Source organism: Pimephales promelas, chromosome 2 (assembly GCF_988280905.1).
Source record: "Pimephales promelas chromosome 2, fPimPro1.hap1.1, whole genome shotgun sequence".
NCBI classification, from domain to species: Eukaryota; Metazoa; Chordata; class Actinopteri; order Cypriniformes; family Leuciscidae; genus Pimephales; species Pimephales promelas.
This window is the reverse complement of record NC_142770.1, coordinates 47,336,944-47,364,248: the sequence shown is the minus strand read 5'-3', so window position 1 is coordinate 47,364,248 and position 27,305 is coordinate 47,336,944. Positions and strand designations below refer to the sequence as shown.

The 27,305-nt window shown below is 39.0% G+C and overlaps 2 protein-coding genes across 6 annotated transcripts in view; both read left to right on the top strand.

The window, feature by feature from the left end:
• The window catches only part of LOC148997655 (protein NLRC3-like), a 33,029-nt gene extending 9,248 nt beyond the window's left edge, over window positions 1-23,781 (top strand). Inside the window, exons 2-7 of one of the 3 annotated variants that reach the window (XM_089123301.1) lie at window positions 4,440-6,167; window positions 6,800-6,871; window positions 14,941-15,114; window positions 20,790-20,963; window positions 22,198-22,371; window positions 23,547-23,781. In XM_089123301.1, the coding sequence (XP_088979427.1) occupies window positions 4,440-6,167; window positions 6,800-6,871; window positions 14,941-15,114; window positions 20,790-20,963; window positions 22,198-22,371; window positions 23,547-23,553 (2,329 nt within the window). In that variant the 3' untranslated portion in view covers window positions 23,554-23,781. Of the gene's footprint in view, window positions 1-4,439; window positions 6,168-6,799; window positions 6,872-14,940; window positions 15,115-18,027; window positions 18,059-20,789; window positions 20,964-22,197; window positions 22,372-23,546 lie in introns of those variants that run through there. The other 2 variants (XM_089123295.1, XM_089123303.1) reach the window with 2 other exon arrangements.
• Window positions 8,143-11,488, top strand: LOC148997656 (uncharacterized). 3 transcript variants are annotated; one of them, XM_089123340.1, is made up of 6 exons: window positions 8,143-8,329; window positions 8,627-8,790; window positions 8,895-8,999; window positions 10,459-10,487; window positions 10,568-10,694; window positions 10,814-11,488. In XM_089123340.1, the coding sequence occupies exons 2-6, from the start codon at window positions 8,727-8,729 to the stop codon at window positions 11,035-11,037; spliced, it is 549 nt and encodes a 182-aa protein (XP_088979466.1). In that variant the 5' UTR covers window positions 8,143-8,329; window positions 8,627-8,726; the 3' UTR covers window positions 11,038-11,488. The 3 variants fall into 3 exon arrangements, 2 of the variants coding, with proteins under 2 accessions (XP_088979466.1, XP_088979469.1); XM_089123343.1 differs by lacking the exon at window positions 8,143-8,329 and adding an exon at window positions 8,338-8,445; XR_016147459.1 differs by lacking the exon at window positions 10,459-10,487.
• Window positions 23,782-27,305: the final 3,524 nt, after the last annotated feature.

Genomic DNA, 27,305 nt, shown 5'->3' with positions numbered 1-27,305 from the left:
ATCTTTCCCGTAGCGTAAGCTAGCTTACGCAATGCTCGTTCCCTCATCTAGAGAGAACCGAGGTTACGTTAGGTAATCGATTCGTTTCCCATTTAATTAGTATCAGTCTGTAACTTAGACAACAGTTTTACAGCCTGTTCACTGACAACACCTGCTCAGAACAAGTAGTCTAGGCCTAGTCATCTTATTACACGAATCACGATGACTGACATATTGTCACATTATAAACATCTCTCTCTCCAAATAGGCTTAATAATTTTATTAGCACTAGATAAATTAAAGTGTATTGCATAGTCGATATTATAGGTCACTTTTAAAATCATGTCATATTTTATAATTATGTCCTGGCCAAGGATGCATTAATTATTGCTTCTGTCTTTCAAAGATGTCAGGAAAAAAACAATTATAAAAAAGCTCATTCACCCTGAGAGGAAAGCCCCCTAAAAAGGCCAGTTTAGAGGATAATTTGCTGATCTTTTTGCAAAAAAAAAAAAAAAAAAAACCCACAAAAATCGTAGATTAATTTGTAAAAATTATATATATATATATATATATATATATATATATACATACTGTATATTCAATGTAAAAAAATAAAATGGAAATTCAAATACAGACTGATATATGTAATGCAAATGTAAAAATATAATGGAAATGCAAATTGTTGGATAATTATAAACATGGTATTTTGCTTGTTTATGCCTTCAGTGCAGTGCAGAAAATGATAAGGTCTAAATGTAACTGGCCCCTCTAACAATACAACTGGCCCCAGCTTGGCCCCCCCAGTTGAAATGGTCTAGAACCGCCACTGTGTGTGTGTGTGTGTGTGTGAGAGAGAGAGAGAGAGAGAGAGAGAGAGAGGAGAAATGTAACAAAGTTTAATATTGTTTGTAAACTGTGTTTGAGAGAGAGGAAGGTGTTCAGAGAGTCTGTAGGATGTTAAGCTGTTATTTGTTTTATGGACTCAATGTTGAAAATTTAAAACATTTCAAACACACTGTTGGCAGAAGTGAAAAATAAATAATTTTATGAAGTTACAATTTTGTTTGATTCCATGGTGTATTTTACTGAACATGAGTATTTACAATGCAAATTATTGTAATTTACTGGCAAATACTTATCTTGTCTTTTCATTTTATTAAGATCAGATTCTGCATGTAAAATTAAAATAATAAGGTGACTTGACTTGCACTTGACTTAACCTACTACAAGACTTGACTTGACTTGACATAGCCTGTGACTTGACTTGACTTGCCCCCCCCAAAAAAAATACTTGGGACTTACTTGAGACTTGACGGTTAAGACTTGCGTGACCTGCGCCTATCTCTGCTCTAAGTTTTAAGACAGTTCAAATGGAAGTTGGGAATTATGTGTTGTTTGAATAAATCTCCTAGGAGAAATACATCAAATTACAACGCATGTGTTTACCAATCACCACCATACTCGGTGTGCATGAAGTCAAGACATTGAGGATGCTCAATTCCGGACGGATTTTTGATATCTCGAACGGTTTGGCCGTGGCGAGGAAAATAATTTTATGACTAAAAAAGGACACATAAAATGTGTTAACTTTGCTCGTTTTACCTACAGTTACAAAACATGCCACGTATATTGTTCTTGTCAAGCCGATCAACTTTCTAATTAACAGTAAGAAGCTCAGACCAAAAGAAAGTCAGATATTGCAGTTTGGATGTGTATCTTGTCTCTATCAGTGTCTGTATGGGGAAGAGGGAGGGGGGGGGGTTGCTGGTGTCTGCGTTTATGTGTGTGTGTGTGTGTGTGGCTGACTGTAGATTTTTTCTGCAAGTCCTTATCTTTTTGCATAACAATTTTGTATTTTTTTAAATGACAAAATATGCATATAACCCTAATCTTTTAAATGTATAGTTTGCTTTAAATAAAAGTAAGATAAATTGGTAAACTACAAATTGGTAATTGAAGCTGAATGAATTTAAAATTAATGTGCTATATTTCAATACATTTGCTTTCCTTAATATTGTAAAACACTAACCTCATTTATATGTGTGTGTGTTTGTATGTATATATATTTTGCAAAGCCCTCACTGATGCAAGCTCTTCTGCACACTTCTCTTCGACAGTCAATGCGGAGGTTAAGTTTTTGCACGTCGTGCAGAATAACCCTCTTTATATATATATATATATATATATATATATATATATATATATATATATATACTTAAAAAAGCGGGGGTTAAGTTTTTGCACGTCGTGCAGAATAACACTAAAGGCACCATATATATACTTAAAAGTGGGGTTGTTAGTTTTATCTACAGTTACAAAAATCGGTATATACATTGTACTCCTCAAGCCGTACAACTTTCTAATACATAGTCATTAGCTCGGACCAAGAGGAAGTCAGATATTTTGGTCTGAATATGGTGAGCCTCTCTCTGAGCCTACGTCCCTGTATGGCAAGCCCTTTTAACATTTAAAAGCTAAGTTTGCCTATCCGGAATTAACATTGTAGATATCAACAACGTCTTTCTGTCTAGTCGTTACACTTTGGATAGTTTGTATTATCATTTAAGATATCTGTAACATAATTGTGACTAGTCGAAATGACAGAGTATGGCAAGCCGTTTTAACATTTAATCATGAAAGGGCCAAAGCCTTCGGCACCGCCACCCGGGTGCCTTTAGGTAACTAAAGGAACCGGGGTTGCGGTGCCTCCGGCTTGGGCCCGCCATCGCTGCTCGCAGCTATATTTTTTGTTTGTTTTTTCGCACAAAAAGTATTCTCGTCGCTTGATAAGCATATAGTTGAGCCACGGTAGTCACTTGGGATATTTAAACATTTTCTTCATTGACTTTCTGGGTCGTCAAGAGCCAGTCCCTTGGGTGCTGAATCTGGGAGCAGTTCTGATATGTCACAGTCTGTCTGTGGTGAGCTCTGTGGGCAGGGCTCTGCTGAGATTGTATCTGTGAGCAGAGGTTGTTGTTGTGGCTGAGTGGTGTTATCATTGTCCTTGTGTGATGTGTCAGCAATATGTCCATTCAGGTGCTGAAGTGAAGTCCTGTGGTCATTCATACTGTGTCCAGGTGTGTGAGTGCCATTCAGGTTGAATGGATTGGCACACACTACAGAAGGATGATGGAGGGAGAAGTAGATATTGTCCTTTAGTACTCTAGAACCAAGTTTGTTTGGGTGATGGCCATCCCGTTGAAACAGTTGCCTCTGACTCCAGAAAAGATTGAAGTTGTCAATAAAGTTCACTCCTTTTATGTTGCAGGTTTTTTGCAGCCATGTGTTGAGCCCAAGCAACCGTGAAAACCTGTTTGTTCCTCTTGCTGGGAGTGGTCCACTGATGAATGTTTCAACTTTCAGTCTTTTAAGTGTTTCAAAAAGTTAATTGAAATCCTTCTTAAGGAGTTCCGACTGCTCTTTATGAATATCATTTTTCCCCACATGAATGATGAGTCGATTTGCAGTCTTATGTTTCATCAGAATGTTCTGAAGTTCCCTATTTACATCAGAAGTTGTTGCTTGTGGAAGGTAGCATGTAGTTGTATCCCTGCTACTAATGTTTCTGATTATGGAGTCGCCCACTATCAGAGTCCTGGGCCCCGCTGTGCTCTGAGCTGAGTGCCGCTGTCTGCTCGACCTTGAGCGCCGGTTAGCATCAGTGTTAGCTACAGGCTGACTCAGTCTGTGTTCGATCACATTCGTCAAATTCAGGGATTCCTCATTCATTAATACTTCGAATCTGTTCTCAAGAAGAATAGGCGGTGGTAGGAGACCAGTGGTTGCAATCCTTGTCAGAGTCATATCTGGGGTAGATGATGCTACTGCTGAAATATGTGGTGCTCGTGACAATCTGATGTCTCGAGTGCCTTTGGGTCTCGCTCCCTGTTTGTGCCATCGATTTGTAAGTCGATCGGCTTGTTTCTCTACAGTCAGTATAGCCTGTTGAGGAGCACTAGATTCATGGGAGTCACCGGCTGTGCGCTGAGGGCGTCCATGACTGAGCTCTGTTGTGCCTTCCGTCTGGTTTGTCGGTCCCGAATTTAACTTTGTTTCAAGAACTGCAATCCTTTGTAAAAGTCTGTGGCAGTTAGAGCAGCAAGTAGATTCCAGAAGAGGCATTTTCTTATCCTTATAAATGTAGGGAGTTGTGTTTTCTCTTCCCCGGAATGTAAGCAGTGAGAGGCTGGTAGAATAAAAGTGTGAAGTACTTTTTAAGTAATCCCAGCGTCTGAGCACTGTGCTGATTTGCTGAAGTTAAAATTAGGTGAAAAGGAGATAAAATTTATAAAAAATATTAAAGCGATAGAGCAAAGCACGGAGCAGTAAGCAGGAGCGTCCGAACGGTAGCTGAGCAGGAAGGGAAATAATTTTAGGTGTTGCAAACAAATAATGTTGTAATTTATGGTTATTTACTTCTCTGACTTGTGTAATAATGTGTTATTGTAATCTTCCAGCCATGACTCTAAAGCTGCTGAAGTCCTCAACACACTGAGATCAAATCTGAGACAGAAGTTTGAGTGTGTGTGTGAGGGAATATCAAAGCAGGGAAAGCCAACACTCCTGAATGAGATCTACACAGAGCTCTACATCACAGAGAGTGGAAGTGGAGAGATCAATAATGAGCATGAGGTGAGACAGATTGAGACACAGTCCAGGAGAGCAGAAACAGAGGACACACCGATCAAATGCAGTGACATCTTTAGACCTTTACCTGGACAAGACAAACCCATCAGAACTGTGCTGACAAAGGGAGTCGCTGGCATTGGAAAAACAGTCTCTGTGCAGAAGCTCATCCTGGACTGGGCTGAAGGGAAAGAGAATCAGGACGTCCAGCTCATATTTCCACTGGCTTTCAGAGAGCTCAACTTGATGAAGGACAAAACACTCAGTCTTTCAGATCTTCTTCATCGCTTCTTCCCTGAAAGCAGAGAAATGGCCATATCCAGTGATGAGTATAAAGTGCTGTTCATCTTTGATGGTCTGGATGAGTGTCGTCTGTCTCTGGATTTTCAGAGCGATGTGAGGTTGTGTGATGTGACTGAATCAGCCTCAGTGGACGAGCTGCTGACGAACCTCATTGTGGGGAATCTGCTTCCCTCGTCTCTCATCTGGATCACCTCCAGACCAGCAGCAGCGGATCTCGTCCCCTCTGAGTGTGTCCATCGAGTGACAGAGGTACGAGGCTTCAGTGACACACAGAAACAGGAATACTTCAGGAAGAGGATTCGTAAAAAGAGATTGGCTAAAAGAATTATCTCACACCTGAAGTCCTCAAGGAGCCTCTTTATTATGTGCCACATCCCAGTGTTCTGCTGGATCTCAGCCACTGTTCTAGAGGAGATGTGCAGTGAAGCAGAGAGACGAGAGATTCCCAAGACTCTCACTCAAATGTACACACACTTCCTGCTCATTCAGACCAACATCAAACATGAGAAGGACTATGAGAAGAAAGTGAAAGATGAAGACATGATCGTCAAACTGGGGGAACTGGCGTATCGGCAGCTTGTGAAAGGCAACCTGATCTTCTATGAGGAAGACCTGAGCGAGTGTGGCATTGATGTGGCAGAAGCATCAGTTTACTCAGGATTGTGCACTCAGATCTTCAGAGAGGAGTTGGGCTTGTGTCTGGGGAAAGTCTTCTGCTTTGTTCATCTGAGCATTCAGGAACATCTAGCAGCTCTATATGTGCATCTCTCCTTTATCAACAATAACATCAATGTGTTTGACCAGATTACCAAACCAACTAATGGAGGCAAAGTGTCCCTATCTGATCTCCATCAGAGAGCTGTGGATGAGGCTTTACACAGTAGAAATGGGCATCTGGACCTTTTCCTTCGTTTCCTTCTGGGTCTGTCAGTGGAGTCTAATCAGAGTCTCTTACAAGAACTAAAGACACAGACAGCAAACAGCTCTCACAACAATGAGGAAACAGTTGACTATATTAAAGAGAAGATCAGGGAGAATCCCTCTCCAGAGAAATACATCAATCTGTTTCACTGTCTGAATGAACTGGGCGATCTTTCTCTAGTCAACGAAGCTCAACCTCATGCGAGCCGTGGAGGATTACGTGCTGCGAAACTCACCTCGTCTCAGTGGTCAGCTTTAGTGTTTGTGATGTTGTCCTCAGAGGAGACACTGAAGAGGTTTGACCTAAACGACTTTATTGGAGGCAGTAATGATGGGTAAGTAACACTGAGTGCAATCATTACAGTCTAAAACATTATGAACAAAGAGAAACTCAGAGATCAGAGGTGTTTAAATCACGGGCTCAGACTGATTTCTGGGATATTGTCCATAATTTGCGGGTGTTTCTCAAACCGTGGCTGTGTCCTAGTAAGGCTGCATATCTCGACTGCCACGTCATCAAGCGCCTCTGAAGGCCGTCTCAGTTTGAAGGATCTTTTGAAGACAGACTTCATTTTGTGTCTTTAATTCAGATCATTTTGAAGGATGCATCAAGTGTGTTCTTCGTGTTCTTCAATCTCCCACAATCCTTTGCACACATTCCAGTTCATGTAGAAGAACTGCTGGAAAACGAGTCGGCACTGAGTTTATCTGAGTTCATTATGAAATGTTAGTGTTGTAGTGTAAATGTAGACTAATAGACCTTGACAAACGACATTGACAAGAAAAAGAGAAAATAAATCTGTGTTGCTGAATACGAGACTTCTACAGTTATAGATACTAAACAACTTTAACACACGTCCTTTATAAAGCAGTGTTTCATTAAAAAAAGTGTGTAATGTATTATTTATGATATGAATTATTGTTATTATTGTTAGCATTATTAATTAACTTGTTTATTTTCTATTAGTGTCCCACAAAACACAGGAGATGAAGTTCTTCAGAAGCTGATGCCTGTGGTTACAGCAACTAGATACGCTCTGTAAGTAACACTGAGAACAAGCATCACTGCTAAAACATTACAACAGTTCTTAAACATTATAAATTAATGGATTAACAAAGAATATTGCTACTTTTGAGAGAGATAGCTATTGGAGAGATAGATAATGAATTTAATGACTTTTATAGGCGATTTGATGCACAAGATTTTAATGAAATTAGTAGGGATTTTTATTTTAGTTTGAAAACAGAGGAATATCTGCACATTGATAAAGGTTCTGTTTTGAGGGTTTTACAAACCACCCAAAAACATAAAAGCCCTGGGCTTGATAAAGTCAGTGGGAGAGTTTTGAGGAGCTGTGCTGATCAGCTCTGTGATATCAGTCATTTCATTTTTCAGACCTCAGTGAAATTACAGAGAGTGCCTTCAGTGTGGAAATGTTTTAATACTACTACATACCCTGAACGTTCCCTCTGTTTGTGGAGCCGAAAGTTGAGCTTATCCGCTTACTCACCCTTAAACACACCCATTGGGTCTGTCACATACCCCGCTTTCTGGAATAATCCCTGGGTTTCTCCTTCTTGTCTTGCCCTCTGGATGTGTGTGTTTGGGCTGGTTTTCTGACCTCTGACCTTCTGGCTGTTTTAATGGACTATGACTTTTGATTGTGCTCTCAATAAACTGCGTTCGCTTCGTCAATTAAATCACAACACACACACAAACACACGCACACACACACACTGCCTTTCAAAAGTTTTGCATCAGGAAGATTTTTAATGTTTTTAAAAGAAGTCTCTTCTGCTCACCAATGCTGTATTTATTTGAAAACACTAGAAGAAAAGAAGAACATAGAAGAAAAACACTGTAATATTATAAAAAATTATGACAATTTAAAATAACTGTTTTCTATTTTAATATTCTTAAAAATGTAATTCAAAATGTAATTAAAAATGATATTCCTGTGATCAAAGTCTCAGCATTCATTACATTCTTCAGTGTCACATGATCCTTCAGAAATCATTATTATATTTAATTTTTAATTATATTTTGATGCTCAGAAAACTTTCATTATTATTATATGTTGAAAACAGTTGTGTACAATTGTTTTTCAGGATTCTTTGAGGTTATTCTTTACTATATATTCACATAGAAAAGAGCTGTTTTACATTGGAATATAATATTTCATAATATTACAGTTTTTTTAATTTATTTATTTTTTATTTTGTTTTTAAAAGAGCAAAACGCAAGTATCTGAGTTTTTGCAGAACTAAGCGAAAAGCGAAAAAACTAAGCGAAAAGCGAAACTGCGTGGAGTAACCCCAGAGTGCACTCTGGACGATGGGGTGGGGCGACACTTTTGGGTGGAGCGACACGTGTCGCCCTGCCCCTATTTTCCTGTTCCCGCCTTTGCCATTTTCCTCCGACCCCCCAGGGGGCAGTTTGCGATAAAAGGCAACAGCGGCAGCATTAACGAAGGAACGACACTCCAAGTTGATTGTGGTGAGTAAAACTGGTTGTGTGGATTTATATAAACATATTTAAAAATGTACCATGATGTTCGTGAATCAAATGTGGAATAGTTTCATTCTGAAAGAATGTAATGAATAAAGACACAGGTAATTGAATCTTGAAGAACTTGCTCTGTTATACAATAGCAATATGTTTAGTTTTTTAAAGCTATGTTTATTTATGTTCATTATGTTTACTTTAGATCGAGAGCAATAAATTACTGAATTGTTAAAGTTTGAATGAATTAATAATTTCTAATTTTTTCATGAATAATTGTTGATTGTGTAGTGGGTCTGAGCGTACAGCACGAGCAAGCACCTGCAGCTCGGTAGCACAGAGGTTTGGAGCTGAATCCTGCATTAGAGAGAGGCCTGCATTGAAAGTGGAGATGTTTTGTGATCCAGCAAAAAGACAAGATCTCACATCGACAACTTCCGCTTCTTCAAACAGAGGTTTGACTTCTTGACAAAAATAGAGTATCACATATTTGTTTGGCATAATCCTCTCCATGTAGAGTAATCTGTTCTATCTGGTAATATCTTTATTGCTTTATAAGGATCTCTTCCAAACACGGAGACCAAAAACCAAATGGATAATAGGACCAAGCCAGCAGTTACACCTGAATCTGAACTTAAGTGTGGAAATGTCAAGAGTTCTACAGGTAACAGACGTGTAAACTTGTACTTCTTAGCGTTGCAGTGGTATGAGATTTTCACTGTACAAAAGCAGTTTTAGAAATTATCGTGGTTTAATGGTATATGGTCCTGCTCAATCAAACGTGAGAGTCATTTTTAAATATATTATGTTTTTAAAAATAGTTTGCCATTGGATCATTTTTTACTCCTACTCCAATAACAATAAATATTATTACTTGATTATTTCTGTAAGTCCTTTTTCTTTAGTACAGCTTTTGGATATTCTGCCCACCTCTGCTGTCACACCACAGTGATTTTCAAAACTGCATTTACTGTTTGAATTGTGTGATAAAAGTAACATAATTTGAGAGTTTTTTGCTTTATTTTTGACTAGATACAAAGCTCATCACATTTTACATCCGTAAACTGTGGATGGAAGGGATGCAATAAATAGTGTTTAGTTGGGCAACTACTGAAAATAGCATAGGCTAAAACATTGATCTCGGGATTTAAGATTCATTTGATATCGAGCAATAGTACATTACAGTACTGTAAATAATCAAATGTGTGAGATATAACTCTTTTAAGCATGAAACTGTCATACTGCTGCAACCCTACTATAATATACTGTATAAACGTTAGTATGCACAGTGATCTTAAAACATTAGTCACATTAAAGTGCAGTAGTAAAGACTGAACTTTAAACATGTTGTTACATACTGATGGTAGGTTAAATTTTAATTGTTATTGTAGTTAATTATTGTAAGTTATACCCTGCTCATTTTCTTGCACTTTGTGAATTGTAACAGTACACTCTATACATGGCTTTGGGGCTCTGATTTGATTTTACAGAGTTATGTCATTACCTCATTACATATTTCACGTTAAATAAACAGACATGCATAATTGTTGATTATTATTATTTAAAAAAAAAATCAGGATGACATGCCCCTGATCAGGAGGTGGTGGTGTGCTCTCATACTGGACAACTTCACTCTGCAAATGCATGTAGCTGTTTGCATGTTCCTACATTAAACTTTAGTTTATGTACTACATCTACCAATGTACATGCCTACCTCTTGTCATTTGTTTTTCTTGGCACTCAACCTTACAAAAGGCAATGTCTTCGGAGAGATTCAGGTAATTTATTGTGCACATACATTCATTAAGCAATTTCTTTGAATAGTTTTATGGTAAAACTTCCATTTGTTGGTGAAACAATGGAGTTATTTGTCATTGTTCAAGACAGGCATGTTAAGGGAGGGCTTTAGTGAAGCGCTGCAGAGCTTCTGTCCTAACGGTGGAAACACAGTGTGATTTTGTGCTTGGTGCTACAGGTCCAAGGCTATTAACACCGCCCGACCCTTGAAAGCCCTGGCTCACACTGGCCCGACAGTGGGGAAAGCAGCTAATGTGTGTTGGAGCGATATTTATTTTAATATTATCGTTATAAGAGAATATTAATCTATTTATTATTTTATTCAGAGCATGCAGTTATGACAACAATATATCAGGTTTGTCTGAACCAAGGTTTATATTTTTTTCAACAACATTTATATACAAGTATAAATAACAATGTTTTTTGTTTCAACAGCTTCCCCATGAAATAATAGCAACTGGTGATTCTGCATATTTGATGCTTTCACTGGTATGCAGATGGTTTAGGGATGTGGTCACAAATGAAATTTTCCAGAAAGCAGCACACTTTGCCTGGCTGAACAGTAAGATGTTTTTTTTTCTGTTCAATGCACATTTCTTGGATTGAAATTTGTGCTATGTGACATTTAAACTTGAATCTCCACACTTATATCTTTTCTGTATTTTGTCTTTACATTTTAAGGTGTGGTCTACTGGAAAAAAATTTCTCCGGACTACTGTGATGAGTTCCGCCGGATCTACAGCTTCAGGGAATGCTCAGAATGCTTGGAGCTTTTCAAGTCCTATCCACCAGGGTACAGGGGAAGAGGAAAACGAGGGGAACTGCTGGGCTTTTACTCCGAAGCTCTTTGTACAGGATTTTGCTCGCAGGACTGTTTTTTTGCTGCAGGAAATGAATTTCTGTAAAACTCAAAACTTGTAGATGGGAATTGAGAGATGAACTGGTTTTGATGTAGTAATTGATGCAACTAAAAGTTAAACTTAAAGGTCAAACTTGAAAAATTTGAATATTGTGCAAAAGTTCATGTTCAGTAATTTAAAAAATTAAAAGGTGAAACTTAATATATTTAGTATAAATAACTATACATGCATATGGCATGATTATATATACTTTTCAGTTATATATACTTTTCAGAGGGCTTGCATTTTGGTGTTCATCAAAATTATAACTTTTGCACGATATACATTTTTTTCGAGTTTCACCTGTATAGTGTTCTATTGAAAAGCTATGGCAAAAACATAGGTTTCACTAATTGTGCATATGGTAAAGTACCTTGGTTCTTTAAGGTTTGCATAAATTACATTCTGCTGATGTATAAGTGCAGTTTGGAGTCTATAATAAAGAAAAAGTGACAAAGTATTTGTTTTGTTGTGTTCTTAAGAGCATGTACTCCCTTATAAGTTTATTATAGTACAACCGTAGTTATTGATTACATTTATGTAAACGCACAAATACTATAACTACCATAGTTAATTTGTGATTACCATGGCTTTTTGGAGCTATGATCAGTGAAGTTTAACAGCCGTAAATGTAGTTTAAAAAAAAATGTTCGTAGGATCTTACGGAAACTCGTGGTTACTATCAGGTGAGACTGGTGACATGTCCGCTACAGTTTGCGCTCTCTCTCTCTCTCTCTCTCTCTATAGATAGGTAGATAGATAGAGAGAGAGAGAGAGATGTCATTAACTTACAAAAAAACAGTGAGTAATGCAGAGGTAACGGACCATCTAAAGCTGTTGAGGGAGTGATTGTGAATTAGATCATTATTTCTATTCTCTTTGTATTTCTACTTCAATGGGATATTGTGGAATCATTTAATGGCCGCAAAATCAACAAGTTTATTCGTTTGTTGTGTTCTTCCGCATTCCCAGCCGGCCCAAAGCGTCACACTTCTCTGCACCAATAATCTGTAATAGCGTCACACTTCTCTGCACCAATAAGATCATCTTTATTATAAACCAATAAACGTTAAGGTGGGCGGGGCGACACGTGTCGCTCCGCCCAAAAGTGTCGCCCCGCCCCATCGTCCAGAGTGCACTCTGGGGTACTACACTGCGTGCGCGCTCGCACACACACACACACACACACACACGCACGTTTTCACGAGCTGTTCATTACCAAAGGAGCATCAGCCGCACACTGTGCGGCACACATCTCTTGTTACAGTCATAATGAGGTAATAGAGTTATAAATCTGCAGGTCATTTATGAAAGGAAAGGCATTCGAGTAAATTACACACTGTGTGTGAGAGGGGAAAACAGGGGTAGTAGAAAACTTAGGTTTTTGTTTTCATCTATTTCCTTATTGAACTGTTTTATGTGCTTACTGTATGATTGTATAATTATGGAAACACGTTCATGAACAATACAAGTTATTACTTTGTATAGGACCCGTTTGAGCCCTAGAGCAGACCGGAGATCTCTCCGTTTGTTGAAAGCTTCCCGATGTTGACTCTCGTCTTATTCCGACGCCTGGCACTGGACAGTTTGCGTTGGGGTTGGAATGAACTAAAAGCCGGTCTCTTTGGGGCTGTTTACGCCTGGCCACTTCATGTTTTCTCAGATCGGATTGCTATCTGATTTTTATCAAAACGATTCCATTACACCTGCTCACATAAATGTGTTTTTGCTAAACGGATATAATCTGATCTTCAATTCCCGCGCTATAGGCTATAGGCTACAGAATTCATGAAGGGCACGTCACCGAAAGCAACAGATATGAGCTGCATTTTATTAATCATCGGCTAATTTCAAAATCAGCAAAGACGGCAATAAGAAAGAGCGGCAACAGAACTGGTAAGATCATTTAATTTCTTTACTTTTAATGAAGATGGTAGTGTTAAGCGTCTGCGACTTACTTTCACTTTGATTTGCGATAGATTGCGGCGCGCTGGCTTTATGATGCTCAGTTGCTCATCTGAGGTGATGTGCGTCATCATATACGACTAAAATAACATGACATATAGCCTGCTTTCAACAACCCGATGCATTTACACTTGTCCAGTTTTGTCTGGAATACGGCCCAGACCACGTCCTCAAGTGATTTGAGCGATCGGATTCAAATCCGTCTCGAATGCGTTTCGGAGGGCATTAACACCCTGGTCTTTTAACGATCGAATAGCTATCCGATCACAGAAAACGCATGAAGTGGCCAGGTATAAACAGCCCCTTTGATTCCATCGTCTACTTTTGTGGAAAGTTGACTAAAGTTGTGTTGCTGGAGTTGTCTTCTCTGATACGGGGAATGGCGGCGAATACACTACCTGCCAGACATAGGCACATAGCCAGGCTCTTATTTATTTTACTGTACAGGATTATAGCCCATCAGCCCATCAGGCGATGGTGCAGATAAAACACCTCAGACTTATGATAAATCCATGAAGTACAGCATATGCCAATCTAACTGGCCATAAGAAATACTTCATATCTTAATATACAAGATCGCGAGCACTTACCATTGTCATGTGACTCGATTACATCATTTCCAAACTGTTGTGAAAAGTCATTCAAATAATGAGCGATCGCACAAGAAGCAAGATGTGTGTTTATTACGTAATTGTGTGTGTATTTGCCCAATCAAACGTCAGGAAGGGGGACACACTGACAGGCGGCACAAGAAGCCATTGTGTGTCTAATGTGCTTTAAATCATCAAGCACGTCCCGTTCCTTATTGTTCATTTATCTGTGCTTCTCAATCACTCTAAAGTTTCAATAACTTTAAGCAATTTTCTCAGTGTTTACAAAACATTAAGCTCACTCACACACACACACACACACACACACACACGCAAATAGACACTAGGCTGGGATGATGCACCTATCTGCTGATTTGATATCACGATATTTGGGTGCCGATACGATATGATATGTATTGTTGATTGTATGTATTGATGATTGTTTCTATCAAAATCTGACTTCCTCTATTTTGATCGCTAGACATCAGTGTTTAGATTTGTGCTTTACACTTTTATCCCATTACTTCTATTTAAGCTGTTTCATGACAACTCTCTCTGGGTCAGCGGCAGCGCCAACACAGATTTAAAATGTTGCGATATGATTTGGTCAAAGGTTTAATAGACAGAGGAACTGGAAGAAGATCATGTGTGTGTGTGTGTGTGTGTGTGTGTGTGTGTGTGTGTGTGTGTGTGTTTGAATGGAGATCACAGTATTTTAAAGATGAATAGTGCAGATCTACTGTCTTATCGCTCTCTCTCAGCATATGAGTAGCGCAAGGGCTTTTCAGTGATTCAGTCTTACGCCGCTTCCACACGTCCACCAGAACAGGATATTACGACAATCATAGATAACGACACGTTTCATTGGCCAACTTCTGTCAACCTCGTCTGTAAGCAACAAAAAAAATGTAAAATAAGTAATTTTTAAAATATTTTTTACAAAAATAAAGCAATTCAATTTAACCACATAACTATCACAGTTTAACCAGAAAATTGTGATAGTTATGTGGATCGATTTTTTTTTTTTTTTTTTTTCTTTCTCCCAGTCCTAACACACACACATACACACGTTCTTTTAAATGTTTACAAATACAGTAAACACACACACACACACACCATTGGGTTTCCCTGTTTTATGGGGATTTTCCATAGAAATAATGATTTTTTTTAATTACTGTTTGAATTTTCCTTGCTTTTATGTTGTGATTATTGCCTTTTTTTGTAAAGCACTTTGAACTGCCATAGTTTATGAAATGTGCTATATAAATAAACTTGCCTTGCCTATGTTATTTATAGTTTAAGTGTTGTGTTTATCTCTGGATATAGGCTTAATGTGTGTCATTGTTCTCTACAGGTTGATTGAGTGTGGAGTCACAGATGAAGGTTGTGTTGCTCTGGCTTCAGCTCTGAGATCAAACCCCTCACACCTGAGAGAACTGATTCTGTCATATAATAAACTAGGAGACTCCGGAGTGAAGCAGCTTTCTGATGGACTGGCGAATCCTCACTGTAAACTGAAGAGGCTGGGGTAAGATCATCTCTACCATAAAGACTCTGAGTGAATAAGGATTAATATGTAGATAGTGTATACAATATATGTTTGGCGTAAGCCCCATCCGGTGGTTCAGCGACAGATTCCTGCTTGAACCGTCAGATCCTGCCGGCGGTAGAAGACAGCGGTGAGGAGTCTCCCTGAAGAGGAACATTTACATCTCACTATATTATTATCCCACAAAACACAGTGGCCCTCATTTATCAAAAGTGCGTACACCAAACGTCCAACGTTGGCGTACGGCACGCTCAAATCCTACACCAGCTCAGGAGGTGGCTTACGCATGTTTTGAGTTAGTGCGGAAATGCGCAGAGAAATTCCTAACACCACAAAACGCACTGATAAACTAAAAGATATGATGTATTATGACCCACTGTAAAAAACAAAACGAAAAAAAAACAACAACATAGTAATTATTAGGGGTGGGTAGGGCTGTCGCGGTTATGGAATTTCCCTTGCTGTAATGTTGAGTGGCTCAATAGCGCGATATGCGGTATTACCGCCATTTATTTATTTATTTAATTATATGTTTTTGTTGCTATATAAATAATGTTTACGATGTGGACAAAAACGAGGACATTTTCAGTAACCAATGTAACCGAAACTAAACAGCGTCTACAGTATATGCGCATTGTAAGACTTTCACTCAGCGCGCATATTGTTATGACAACGGACTTTGAGCGAGTCATTGAACCGTTCATTCAACGAACACGTTTAAAAAAGCTGATTCAACAAGATGTTATTTATTTTTAACTTTGAGATTCAACTTTTCAAGGCTCAGCTGAGCAGCAATGCGTCGCATAGGCAATGCTGAAGCCGATGCTTCACTTATTAGAGACCCATTGATTCAATGCGTGACTCACTGATTTTATTTCGGCTTCCTTGTGTTGTGGGATGCTGACCAGAGCTGCTGCTGACGCGGATTTATGGGAAAATACCCGTGAAGAGAACGTTAAAATGATGATGCGACAAATTTTTCGCTTCCCTTTGACACGACAAGCTTTTCACGACTTCAAAGACAGACGCAGGTAATTAGCCTTTCGCCGAGCCCCGCCCCCTTAGTTACTGTTGATACCTCCGTCAAACAAATGGTCAAACACGGGCAGCGCGACAGATTGCCATGACGGCAAAGGGTATTCCCGTGCGTGTCAGTGACCTTTTTTGGAGCAATACCTCCGCGATATCAAGCAAGATTGAAGCAAAAGGGGTTACGGTATGCGGTGGAGGGATTTATTCCAAATATAAAATTAAGAAATGAATGAGACATGACTACTATTGATGCTAATGCTTACCAGTCTCAAGAAAAATCAGAAAAACCCCATGACCATGCTAAGTTACCTCAAATGCAACCAGCACAGCCTTGAAGATTTTATAAACTGGTTCAGTGGCTAATTGTTTGGAGTTCGAAATATGTAACTTGCGCTGCATATTGATTCATTTTGCCTCCGATACAGGAGTACACGTTCGCTTTAACAAGCAGGTTGTTCATTACCACAGCAACCGATTGCGTGTCATGCTCATGCTGAATGCGATTTTCGTGTTTAAAAAGTAACTAACGTTATGCATAAGAGACGGAAAGAGGCAGAGAACCATACGTTATTTAAGGTTATTTCTATTCGTTACGATATTGATATATGAACTGATGTTGTCATGTAAGCTTCATGCTTTCCCCGTTGCGAACGTCCTCTAAACTGTAAGTCTACGGTGCTGCACTGCTAACTTAGCTGACTGCTGCTCATTTTCCCAGAGAATATTATGGTATGTTAACAACAACCCTTTAGAAAATGTACAGTAAGTCCTTTGTGGATCCTCTTGATCTGCTTTCTCCGTGCTTCTTTGACTAATCTCAGTCGCACGCACGCTGCACGCGAGACGAGTTAACCATGTTCGACACATTTAACTGGAATTGGGGCGTCCACACTGTTTAATACATCTTAGGCACCGCTCGCGTTGTGTTTTGGGCTTTGGAAAGGGAAAAAACACAACTTCTCCAGACAATCTCTCGGGGTATCATGTGTCCGATTTACTAACGCCATGGGCGCACCGCTTACTGTTTGACGAAACAGCTCACACAGTAACGGTTGCTATGATGTGTGATTGGACAATGGCCATTTTGTGGGAGGGGCCGGCGAAAGATCAATTGCACGCGCAGCGCGTGACGCGCTCTGCCGATCTCTTTCATTCACTGTCTGTGTGAAGCCTGTAAGCTACACATCACCATGAAAAACAGTCTTGTTATCGTTATGAACTTGTTTAACATTCAATACACATGCATTAAGTTCAAAACAAGAAGGGTATAGCCTTATAAAAAAAAAAAACGTGAATATCGCGGTTGCTGCGGTTACGTGCTATCCTCTGCGGTTGACTTGTCAGAAGCGCGGTACTACAATATTGCGGTTACCGCGACAGCCCTAGGGGTGGCCCGTTATCGGCGTTAACGTGCTGCGTTAACGTGAGACTCTTGTCGGGCGATAAAAAAAATATATCGCCGTTAATCTATTCTCACAGTTGAGTTGGGAGCTGACCTATGGAGCTGACTACACCACGCAAGCTATGATGACTTTTACTTTGATATTTTAGCGCAGATAGTCGAATTGCACTGTAAGGGCCATTTAAAACCAATATATTGAAACGTCTGTTTATCCAGACGTTAGAAAAATATCAGAGATGCATTTTATATTTAACATGAGGGAAGTACACATCCGTAAAGGGGGTCGCACACTGAAAGAGAAGCGCAGCGCCGCGCCACGTTTATACCTGGCCACTTCATGCGTTTTCTCAGATTGGATTGCTATCTGATTTATCAAAACGATTTAATTTACAGCTGGTCACATACATGTGTTTTTGCAAAACGGATATAATCTGATCTTCAATTCCCGTGCTATATAGGCTACAGAATTCATGAAGTGCACGTCACCGAAAGCAACAGATATGAGCTGCATTTTATTGATCATCGGCTAATTTCAAAATCAGCAAAGACAGCAATAAGAGAGAGCGGGAACAGAACTGGTAAGATCAGTTCATTTCTTTACTTTTACTTATTGTAGTGTTAATCATCTGCGACTTACTTTCACTTTGATTTGTGATAGATTGCGGCGCATTGGCTTGATAGGCGCTCAGCTGCTCATCTGAGGTGATGCGTGTCGCAGCGCCGTCATATCTGACTAAAATAACATGACACATGGCTTATAACACGCTCTCACACGTTTATTTTTTAGCATTTTTGGGAGTAGTAACATTTACATATGTGGTTTTAACAACCAGATGCATTTCGTCTGGAATGCAGCCCAGACTACTTCCTGATGTGGTTTGAGTGATCGGATTCAAATCCGTCTCGAATGCGTTTCGGACGGCATTTACACCTGGGGCCTCATGTATAAACGTTGCGTACGCACAAAATGGGCATAGAAATATGCGTACGCATTTTTCCACACGCACATCGGGATTTATAAAAAATAAACTTGCCGTAAATAAGTGCGCACCGTAAGGATGCTCTTGACCGTGTGTACGCACTCTTTTAGAAGATTATGGGTTTTGGCGACACCGATGGTGAGCTGGAGTCAAATGTCTTTTTGCTCACTATTAGACAGAGAATCTAAAGAAAATTATACATCTACAGAAAGATAACACAAATATAATTTCACAAACCTATCATCACTTGAAGCAAACATCCATCCCTTCTTAAATGACCGCGCCAGCACGCGCGTTGGACCGTTTGGTGAAACTGACGCACATATAGCCTATAATCTAACGGCAGATGGAGTAAAACCGTAAATCTTCATTATGAGTGCAAATCATAAATACAGTCCATATTCACAATAATAGTTTAAATAAATAAAAGAATGGTTTAAACTATGTTTTCTGATATAAACATTTAGATTAAATATGCCATTCTCATTAATGGAGTTAAACTCTTAAACTACATGAAATCATTACTGAGAAGTTACAATATATATATATATATATATATATATATATATATATATACTGTATATATATATATATATATATATATTCAATAAATAGAAATATACCTATTTGTTGTGGATTCATTGCTTTTGAACACTTTTCTTCTGGCATGCTGTGTTTTAATGTTTTAACTAGAGATTGTCTGAGAGAACTGTTTCGTGCAAATAATGCACAACCATGTCTATCGCTTTCCATTAAAATATAAATCAATTAAAAATACTATTTGGCCAGTGGAAAAGATTGAGAAAAACTTTCTCTGAAATGTATTTAACACTATTTGATTTATTTATTCAAAAACAAGGCAAGGATATAGGCTACTAAAATTTTTGTTTTGTAATAATGTGACGGCACATCCGCATTTCATATTTTCCTAACGTCTTGTACCGTTAAACTTGGTATCACGTGGATGAATAATCATATGCAAATGATATGCAGATGAGGATATGCATATTTAAACTAGGCGTTGTAATCTCCATATATGGTTATTTCGGGGAGGAGACGCACATGCGCATAATCTCCCGCTGACTGGGATTTATAAAGTGAATTCTGCGCAGGTTCTGGCGTACGAACGGTTTTATAAATCTGAAAACTTTTGTGCGTACGCAAATTCTGCCTTATGTGCGTACACACACTTTAAGGATGAAATCTACGCAAAGTTTTATACATGAGGCCCCTGGTCTTTTCAAGATCGGATACAGAAAACGTATGAAGTGATTTCAGAGCATCCGTTAACTGAATGAATTGAGAATCTCACCTGAAAATCCAATAGGCTATGTGCACAACCGTAGTTTCGAACTTCCGCTTTTGTCAGAAGTTGGCGTATCAGTTTCCGGTCTACGACTGGTCATCCGCATCCACTAATAAACAAAGAAGATGAGTGCTGCTGTTGTACGAAAAAAAGAGTTCTAAAACACATCTAAGTTTCTCAGAACTGTAGTGGATCTAACGTCCGTTTCACACCCGTTTGCAGTGTGTGTTGCGGTGCAGGAGCGTGCTGTTAGTGCATTCACATATTATGATGCGTTTGCACAGTGAATAACTGATCCGCCGCTGTATGATTTGGTCAAAGGTTTAATAGACAGAGGAATTGGAAGAAGATCTTGTGTGTGTGTTTGAATGGAGATCACAGTATTTTAAAGATGAATCGTGCAGCTCTACTGTCTTATGTCTTATATTACGGCACTCATAGATAACGACACGTTTCATCCTCTGTTGTAGCAAGAGTGGCGAACTTCTGTCAAGCTCGTCTTTAAGCAACGACAACAATAAAGCAATTTAATTTGAATCAATATCAATTCTGGAATAAAAAAAAATCTATTTTAAAATCATAATCAAAAAAATTTAGATAGTTTGGTGAATAGTTTTTTTTTTCTCCCAGACCTAACACAGACACACACGTTCCTTAAAATGCTTAGAAATACATTATTAAACATGCTTTTATTTTGTCTATTTTCTATGCAAAGCTCTATGAATTGCTGATTCCTTTCTATGTAAAGCTTTTGAATTACTGTTTGAATTTTCCTTGCATTTATTTTGTGATTATTTCCTCTCTATGTAAAGCACTTTGAATTGCCATAGTTTAAATAATATATAAATAAACTTGCCTTGCCTGTGTTATTTATAGTTTAAGTGTTGTGTTTATCTCTGGATATGGGCTTAATGTGTGTCATTGTTCTCTACAGGTTGTGGGATTGTGGAGTCACAGATGAAGGTTGTGTTGCTCTGGCTTCAGCTCTGAGATCAAACCCCTTACACCTGAGAGAACTGAATCTGTCATATAATAAACTAGGAGACTCAGGAGTGAAGCAGCTTTCTGATCTACTGGCGAATCCTCACTGTAAACTGGAGACACTGTGGTAAGATCATACACAACTCTCACATTAAACTGTCACTGTGAATTCATAAAGTATAATCAAATGGAATAAAATTCAGGGAAATAACTATTATTACTAGGGGTGTAACGGTACATGTATTCGTATTGAACTGTTTTGGTTCGAGGCTTCCGGTTCGGTACGCATATAAACCGAACGATTGCTTGGAAAATTTTTCCTGCCGGCAAAATTTGTGCTGGCGCGGCCAACACAATGTTGCGCAACATGTAATGGCAAGCGAATGAAAGCAGAACGAAACTGCGCTACTCATTATGTGCTTCACGGATCGTTTATCAGTTCAGACCAGCAACATCTGTGCAGCGCGAGCCGATCTCGATCAAGCAACACTGTTAACAGACCGCGCTAAGAGATCCGGTAAGAGACCCTGGAGGAGGCAGACCCAGCCTTGGCACTGCTCTGTCCGGTACGGGCACTCCGTACTTATGTGGACAGAACGCTGTGTTTCAGGACCTCAGACCAGCTCTTTGTCTGTCATGGGGGGAGCCAGAAGGGAAGGGCTCTCTCTAAGCAGCGGCTGTCTCACTGGTAGTGGACACCATCGCTTTAGCTTACCAGCAGCAAGGTCGACCGTGCCCCCTTGGTGTGACGGCCCACTCCACTCGGAGTGTGGCTTCCTCTTGGGCTCTAGCGCATGGCGCCTCGCTAGCAGACATCTGCAGAGCTGCAGGCTGGGCGACACCTAACACATTCGCGAGATTCTATAACTTCAGAGTGGAGCCTGTGTCCTCTCTTGTACTCGCTCAACCGGCCAGTACTGGACCCGCTCAGGTGTCTTCGCTTGCTCGCCATTCCACTCCACGGACTGGATAAGTGCGATACTCCCTCAGCTGAGCCTTCTGTTGAAGCCCTGAGTCCTCCAGCACTTCTGACGCTGGCGCCAGAGTATTACTGGGTCGTCGGCTAGATGCCTCCGTGTGTACGGCTCCCTACGGTAGCTGTCAGATGTGTATTATCCACTGTAAGCCTCTCTGAGCATGTGTCTTCCCTTGGCAAGCCATCTGCCATTCCTGGAGCTAAGTTCTAGCCACCGGCAGGTTGACTCCAGTGATTCCCCCATATGAAGCCCCTCGGGCCATATGTGTATTCTTAAGTCCTCCCCTTGGGTAGGCATACCCCCCCCCCCCCCGGGTTTAAGTGTTGTTTAAGTGTTGTGTTTATCTCTGGATATAGGCTTAATGTGTGTCATTGTTCTCTACAGGTTGATGGATTGTGGAGTCACAGATGAAGGTTGTGTTGCTCTGGCTTCAGCTCTGAGATCAAACCCCTCACACCTGAGAGATCTGAATCTGTCTGATAATAAACTAGGAGACTCAGGAGTGAAGCAGCTGGAGGATCTGAGGGATGATCCACATTATAAACTGGAGACACTAGAGTAAGAATAATTCTTAACGAATTTCATCATCAGATTTTCATTTAAAGTTTAAATGACTGTATTTCTTGCTAGAAATACAAGTAAAGGTTCTGGTTCAGTAACACTGTGTGTGCGTGTGCGTGTGTTTGTATGTATAGATATTGTGTCTGAGATCACCATATAATGAGTCTTAAATTCAGCTTCAGTTTCTGTCGGTCTCTGAACTTTAAACTGTTTAATATGAGTGTAATTCTGCTCATACTGTTGTGACTGATTGTGAGAATAATATGAATGTTATGTTCATCTTTTCCCCTTGAACTGTCTCTATAGGCATCTTTACACAGCCGAGTTAAGGCTGCTCTAAAGCGGCTCTGTGTCTGCTCAAAGTTCTGTGTAAAGACACAATGCCGCATAAAAGCAAACTGAGAATATGCCGGCCTGACCCGCCTCAGCCGCTAGTGTCAAAGATGACTCTGATATTGTTTTGGTTCAGTGTAAATGAGCGGGAACTTGTGCCGCTCTAAACTACGCCATTGTCATGACAACCAAACACGCGGCGCGACAGTCAAGAAGCGGAAGACAACACATATAGGCCGAGCTCCATATTGTTTTAGCCAAATTAAAACATGTCGGCCAACAAGAGACAATACAGTAAAAGTGTCCTGTACTCAAACCACAAACCAGCAAAAGATCAGAGTCGTCGACGTGTGTAATCATACACAAACACACACACACATGACATGCCTGACACGCTAATAAAACTGACGCCTGTCGTTTCTTTGCCGCGTTTTCTGTGTAAATGCATTTATGCCGCATCAGAGAAGCAATAAACATGCTGTGTAAATGCACATTTAGTGATTTTATGGCGCTTCAGATTTGGTTTCTGTGCCGCTTTTTCTGTGTAAAGACGCCTTATGTGTGTGATAATCTGAGATTTGGGTTGTTATTAACTGATATTAAATCTGTAGTGAGTGTAATGATGATTTCTGCTGGTTCTGGATCAGCTGTCCGTTGTGTGAAAGTGACCTTTCATGTGCTTTTGATTTTGTAAAGTGACTTTGAGCATCAGATAGAAGCTATATTATCATGTTGGAGAAGGAATTAATATAGATTATCTAGTTAGTTTTCTGATGAAAAGATGTGACAGATGTAATATCTCATACTGCATATGTGACTGTGTGTGTGTTTTATTTTAGTTTATAGATGACAGTCTGATGTTCTGCTGATCATCTGATGGTGAATAAGGATCCACTACAGAGACTCACAGTCAACAGAATCAACAGAGACTGAAGATACAGTGACTTGACTGTTAGAAATTAAGACTTCATTTAGATTTCAACCATCCTCTGACAGACCTGATGAGGCGGCAGTGAAACACCTTTTATTTCACAGCAAATTACACTTTCTCATTCATAGATTAACCTTTTTATTTGTATACGTGAAGAATATTAACAACTTTTCTGTGCACACAAGTGTTGTGCCAGTTTACTTTAGCACACACGAGGGAGTTTTGTGTTCATTTCAACAGTTACATGTTTAAAAGTGTTGAACAACTTGTTCCATAGGTATAGCTTATAGATAATATCTTACGTTTACACACACCAATCAGTAGTAAAACCTTGATATGGTAAATACGATTATGTACAGATCTGATTACATGGTAAAGGAAATAGGGACCCCCAGAACAGAGCTTAACTCTATCTTTTGGATCCTTGTTAAACCACACAGTTTAGCTGTTCTAGTCTGTGCGTAATTAATTGACGTTTTTTTGTTGGTATTTTATTCCTATGTGCGAGACAGAGTGTGCTACAAACACTGGGTGAGTGCTGAACAAACCACCCAGTATTAGATTTACACAACCACACAGTTCTGATCTGTGTTTTATTATTATACGTGATTAATTGAACTGTTTTGGTATTTTAATTCTCTGTGCGTTATTTAGTGTGCTACTATATACAGGGAGAGTGTGCTGAACAAACCTCCCAGTATTAAATTTACAGAAACACACAGTTCTGATCTGTGTTTTGTTATTATGCGTGATTAATTGAACTGTTTTGGTATTTTAATTATCTGTGCGTTATTTAGTGTGCTACTATATACAGGGAGAGTGTGCTGAACAAACCTCCCAGTATTAAATTTACAGAAACACACAGTTCTGATCTGTGTTTTGTTATTATGCATGATTAATTGAACTGTTTTGGTATTTTAATTCTCTGTGCGTTATTTAGTGTGCTACTATATACAGGGAGAGTGTGCTGAACAAACCTCCCAGCATTAAATTTACAGAAACACAGTTCTGATCTGTGTTTTGTTATTATGAGTGATTAATTGAACTGTTTTGGTATTTTAATTCTCTGTGCGTTATTTAGTGTGCTACTATATACAGGGAGAGTGTGCTGAACAAACCTCCCAGTATTACATTTACAGAAACACACAGTTCTGATCTGTGTTTTGTTAATGTGCATATTTAATTGCAGTGTTTGGTATTTTATTCCTTTGTGCGATACACAGTTCAGATAAATACAAATAATGTCTTACTTAATTACATTCATATGTTATTATACCTTAATTATGCTGTCCCTAATTTACTTTTATACATTTACGTGTACCTTTTAAAGTTTTAAAATATACATATGAATTAAATACTTTTAAAAAATTCTACACCATTTTTCATTATTCAATTTCTACAAGTATGTAAAATTAACCATTGCTAAACAAGTGCATTCATTTTTATTTTTCTATTCACACATATTTTAACAAAAAAGGTTTTGTTTTTCTTGCATTGCAACAGCATGTGAATAACACAACATTATCTATACAGTTATACTTAATATGTAAATCTAACAAATTCAGACCATTTCACAATATTACACCATAAATAAATGCCAATACCCACAGTTTGTTATAGCTTACTGATTAAATATTGAACGAGTTTTTACAAGACAAATACATTCAAATACACATTTATGGTTATATTAAATTTGAATTAATTTATCTGTAAATATACTGAATATACAAAATTATTACAAACAACACATAACTGTTATTGCAATATTGTGATTTCAAAAACCGTCGTAAAAAATGTTGACATTTCAACAAAAAATCACATAAAACACATACTATACTTAATTTTTCCGTTTAATCTCATGCTACCCAGATCAACATAATTACACTATGCTGTTGCTAATACAAGTTTTTGCTTTTCCTTATAGCCAAAACAATAACAAAAAGCAAAAACACACTGGTAATGGTACTCCAGGATAACCACTTGGGTGGGGTTCGATTCCCTGCAGTGTACTTGCTTGTTATATTGGCTACTACAAAATATATAAATAAATGTACTATCTTAATTTGTAATGATGTACTTACTCTTAAGATATTATATCGTATGCTATGCTGTGTGATTTTTTTCTGCATTAAAAGATAAAGTCCTTGTCTTTTTACATAACAATTTTATATTTTTTAAATGACAAAATATGCACCTACAGCTTTTAAATGTATACTTTGCTTTAAAATAAAATTAAGATTGCATTGGTAATTAAACCTGAATAAATTAAAACGTTAGGGGAGGGGAGGGCAGGGGGATTTCTCTGTTGGTTGAGATTTAATTAAAATGATTGATTTTCAAGGTAACATTCTAATCAAAGAGCAAATAATATTCTCTGTGTATATATATATATATATATATATATATATATATGTATGAGTCTGTGTATATAAATATATATATATATATATATATATATAGCTATGAGCAGCAATTACAGGCCCAGCAGAACCCTCACTGATGCAAGCTCTTCAGCACACTTCTTTTCGACAAAGTGGGGGTTACATTTCTGCACGTCATGCAGAATAACCCTTAAGGCACCAAGGGGTTGCGGTGCCACCGGCTTGGGCCCGCAATCGCTGCTCGCAGCTATATTTTACTTTGAGTCTTCTGTATCTGCTTTAACTCATTTCAACAACCTACCTCTCCTCTGCACTGTGTTTTACTTTTTAACAATTTACCTCTCCTCTACACAGTGCTGGTAAGGCCAGTCTTTTATTTATGGATATATTTTTTTGAGGAAGTTAAAAAAATTTTGTTTGTACGTACTTGTTAATCGACAATCAAATTGATTTTTGCACTAGATGGTTTTTGTTAAACATTGAAGAAGTTAATATATTCTTGTACTTGTTATAAATTGACAATCAAATTTAGGGATGCACCGAATATTCGGCCGCCGAAAATTTTCGGCCGAAAATGGCCCAAAAGTGCATTTTCGGTTTTCGGCCGAAAGACTTTTATCACCGAAACAATACGGCCGAAATGTTGTGATGACGCAAACAGAAACCGCGACCTGCACGTGCTTGTCTGAAGCAACATGTCTGTGGTGTGGACGTATTTCAGTGTATCTGAACCCGCAATGAGACAGAAACCTTGTTTATCCACTTATAGATATCTGCTCTAAACAACGCCATGACGACGACTCCGGTTGCGAGCGGGTCAAGAGCGGTGCGCGCGCTGTCTGTGGAGACTCGCGCTGCGGAGGCAGGCGAAAGTATAAACAAGGCAGCGCGAGTCTCCACAGATAGCGCGCGCAACGCTCTTGACCCGCTCGCAACCGGAGTCGTCATCATGGCGGCACGCATTGTTTAGAGCAGTGTTTCCCAACCCTGTTCCTGGCGGCACACCAACACTGCGTGTATTCTTTGTCTCCCTTATCAAACACACCTGATTCAACCCATCAGCTCATAATCAGGTGGGTTAATGAGCTGATGGGTTGAATCGGGTGTGTTTGATTAGGGAGACAAAGAAAACACGCAGTGTTGGTGTGCCGCCAGGAACAGGGTTGGGAAACACTGGTTTAGAGCAGATATAGGTGGATGAAACGATTAAAAATTATAAATAAGACTCGCGCTGCGGAGGCAGGCGAAAGTAAACAAGGCAACGCGAGTCTCCACAAACAGCGCGT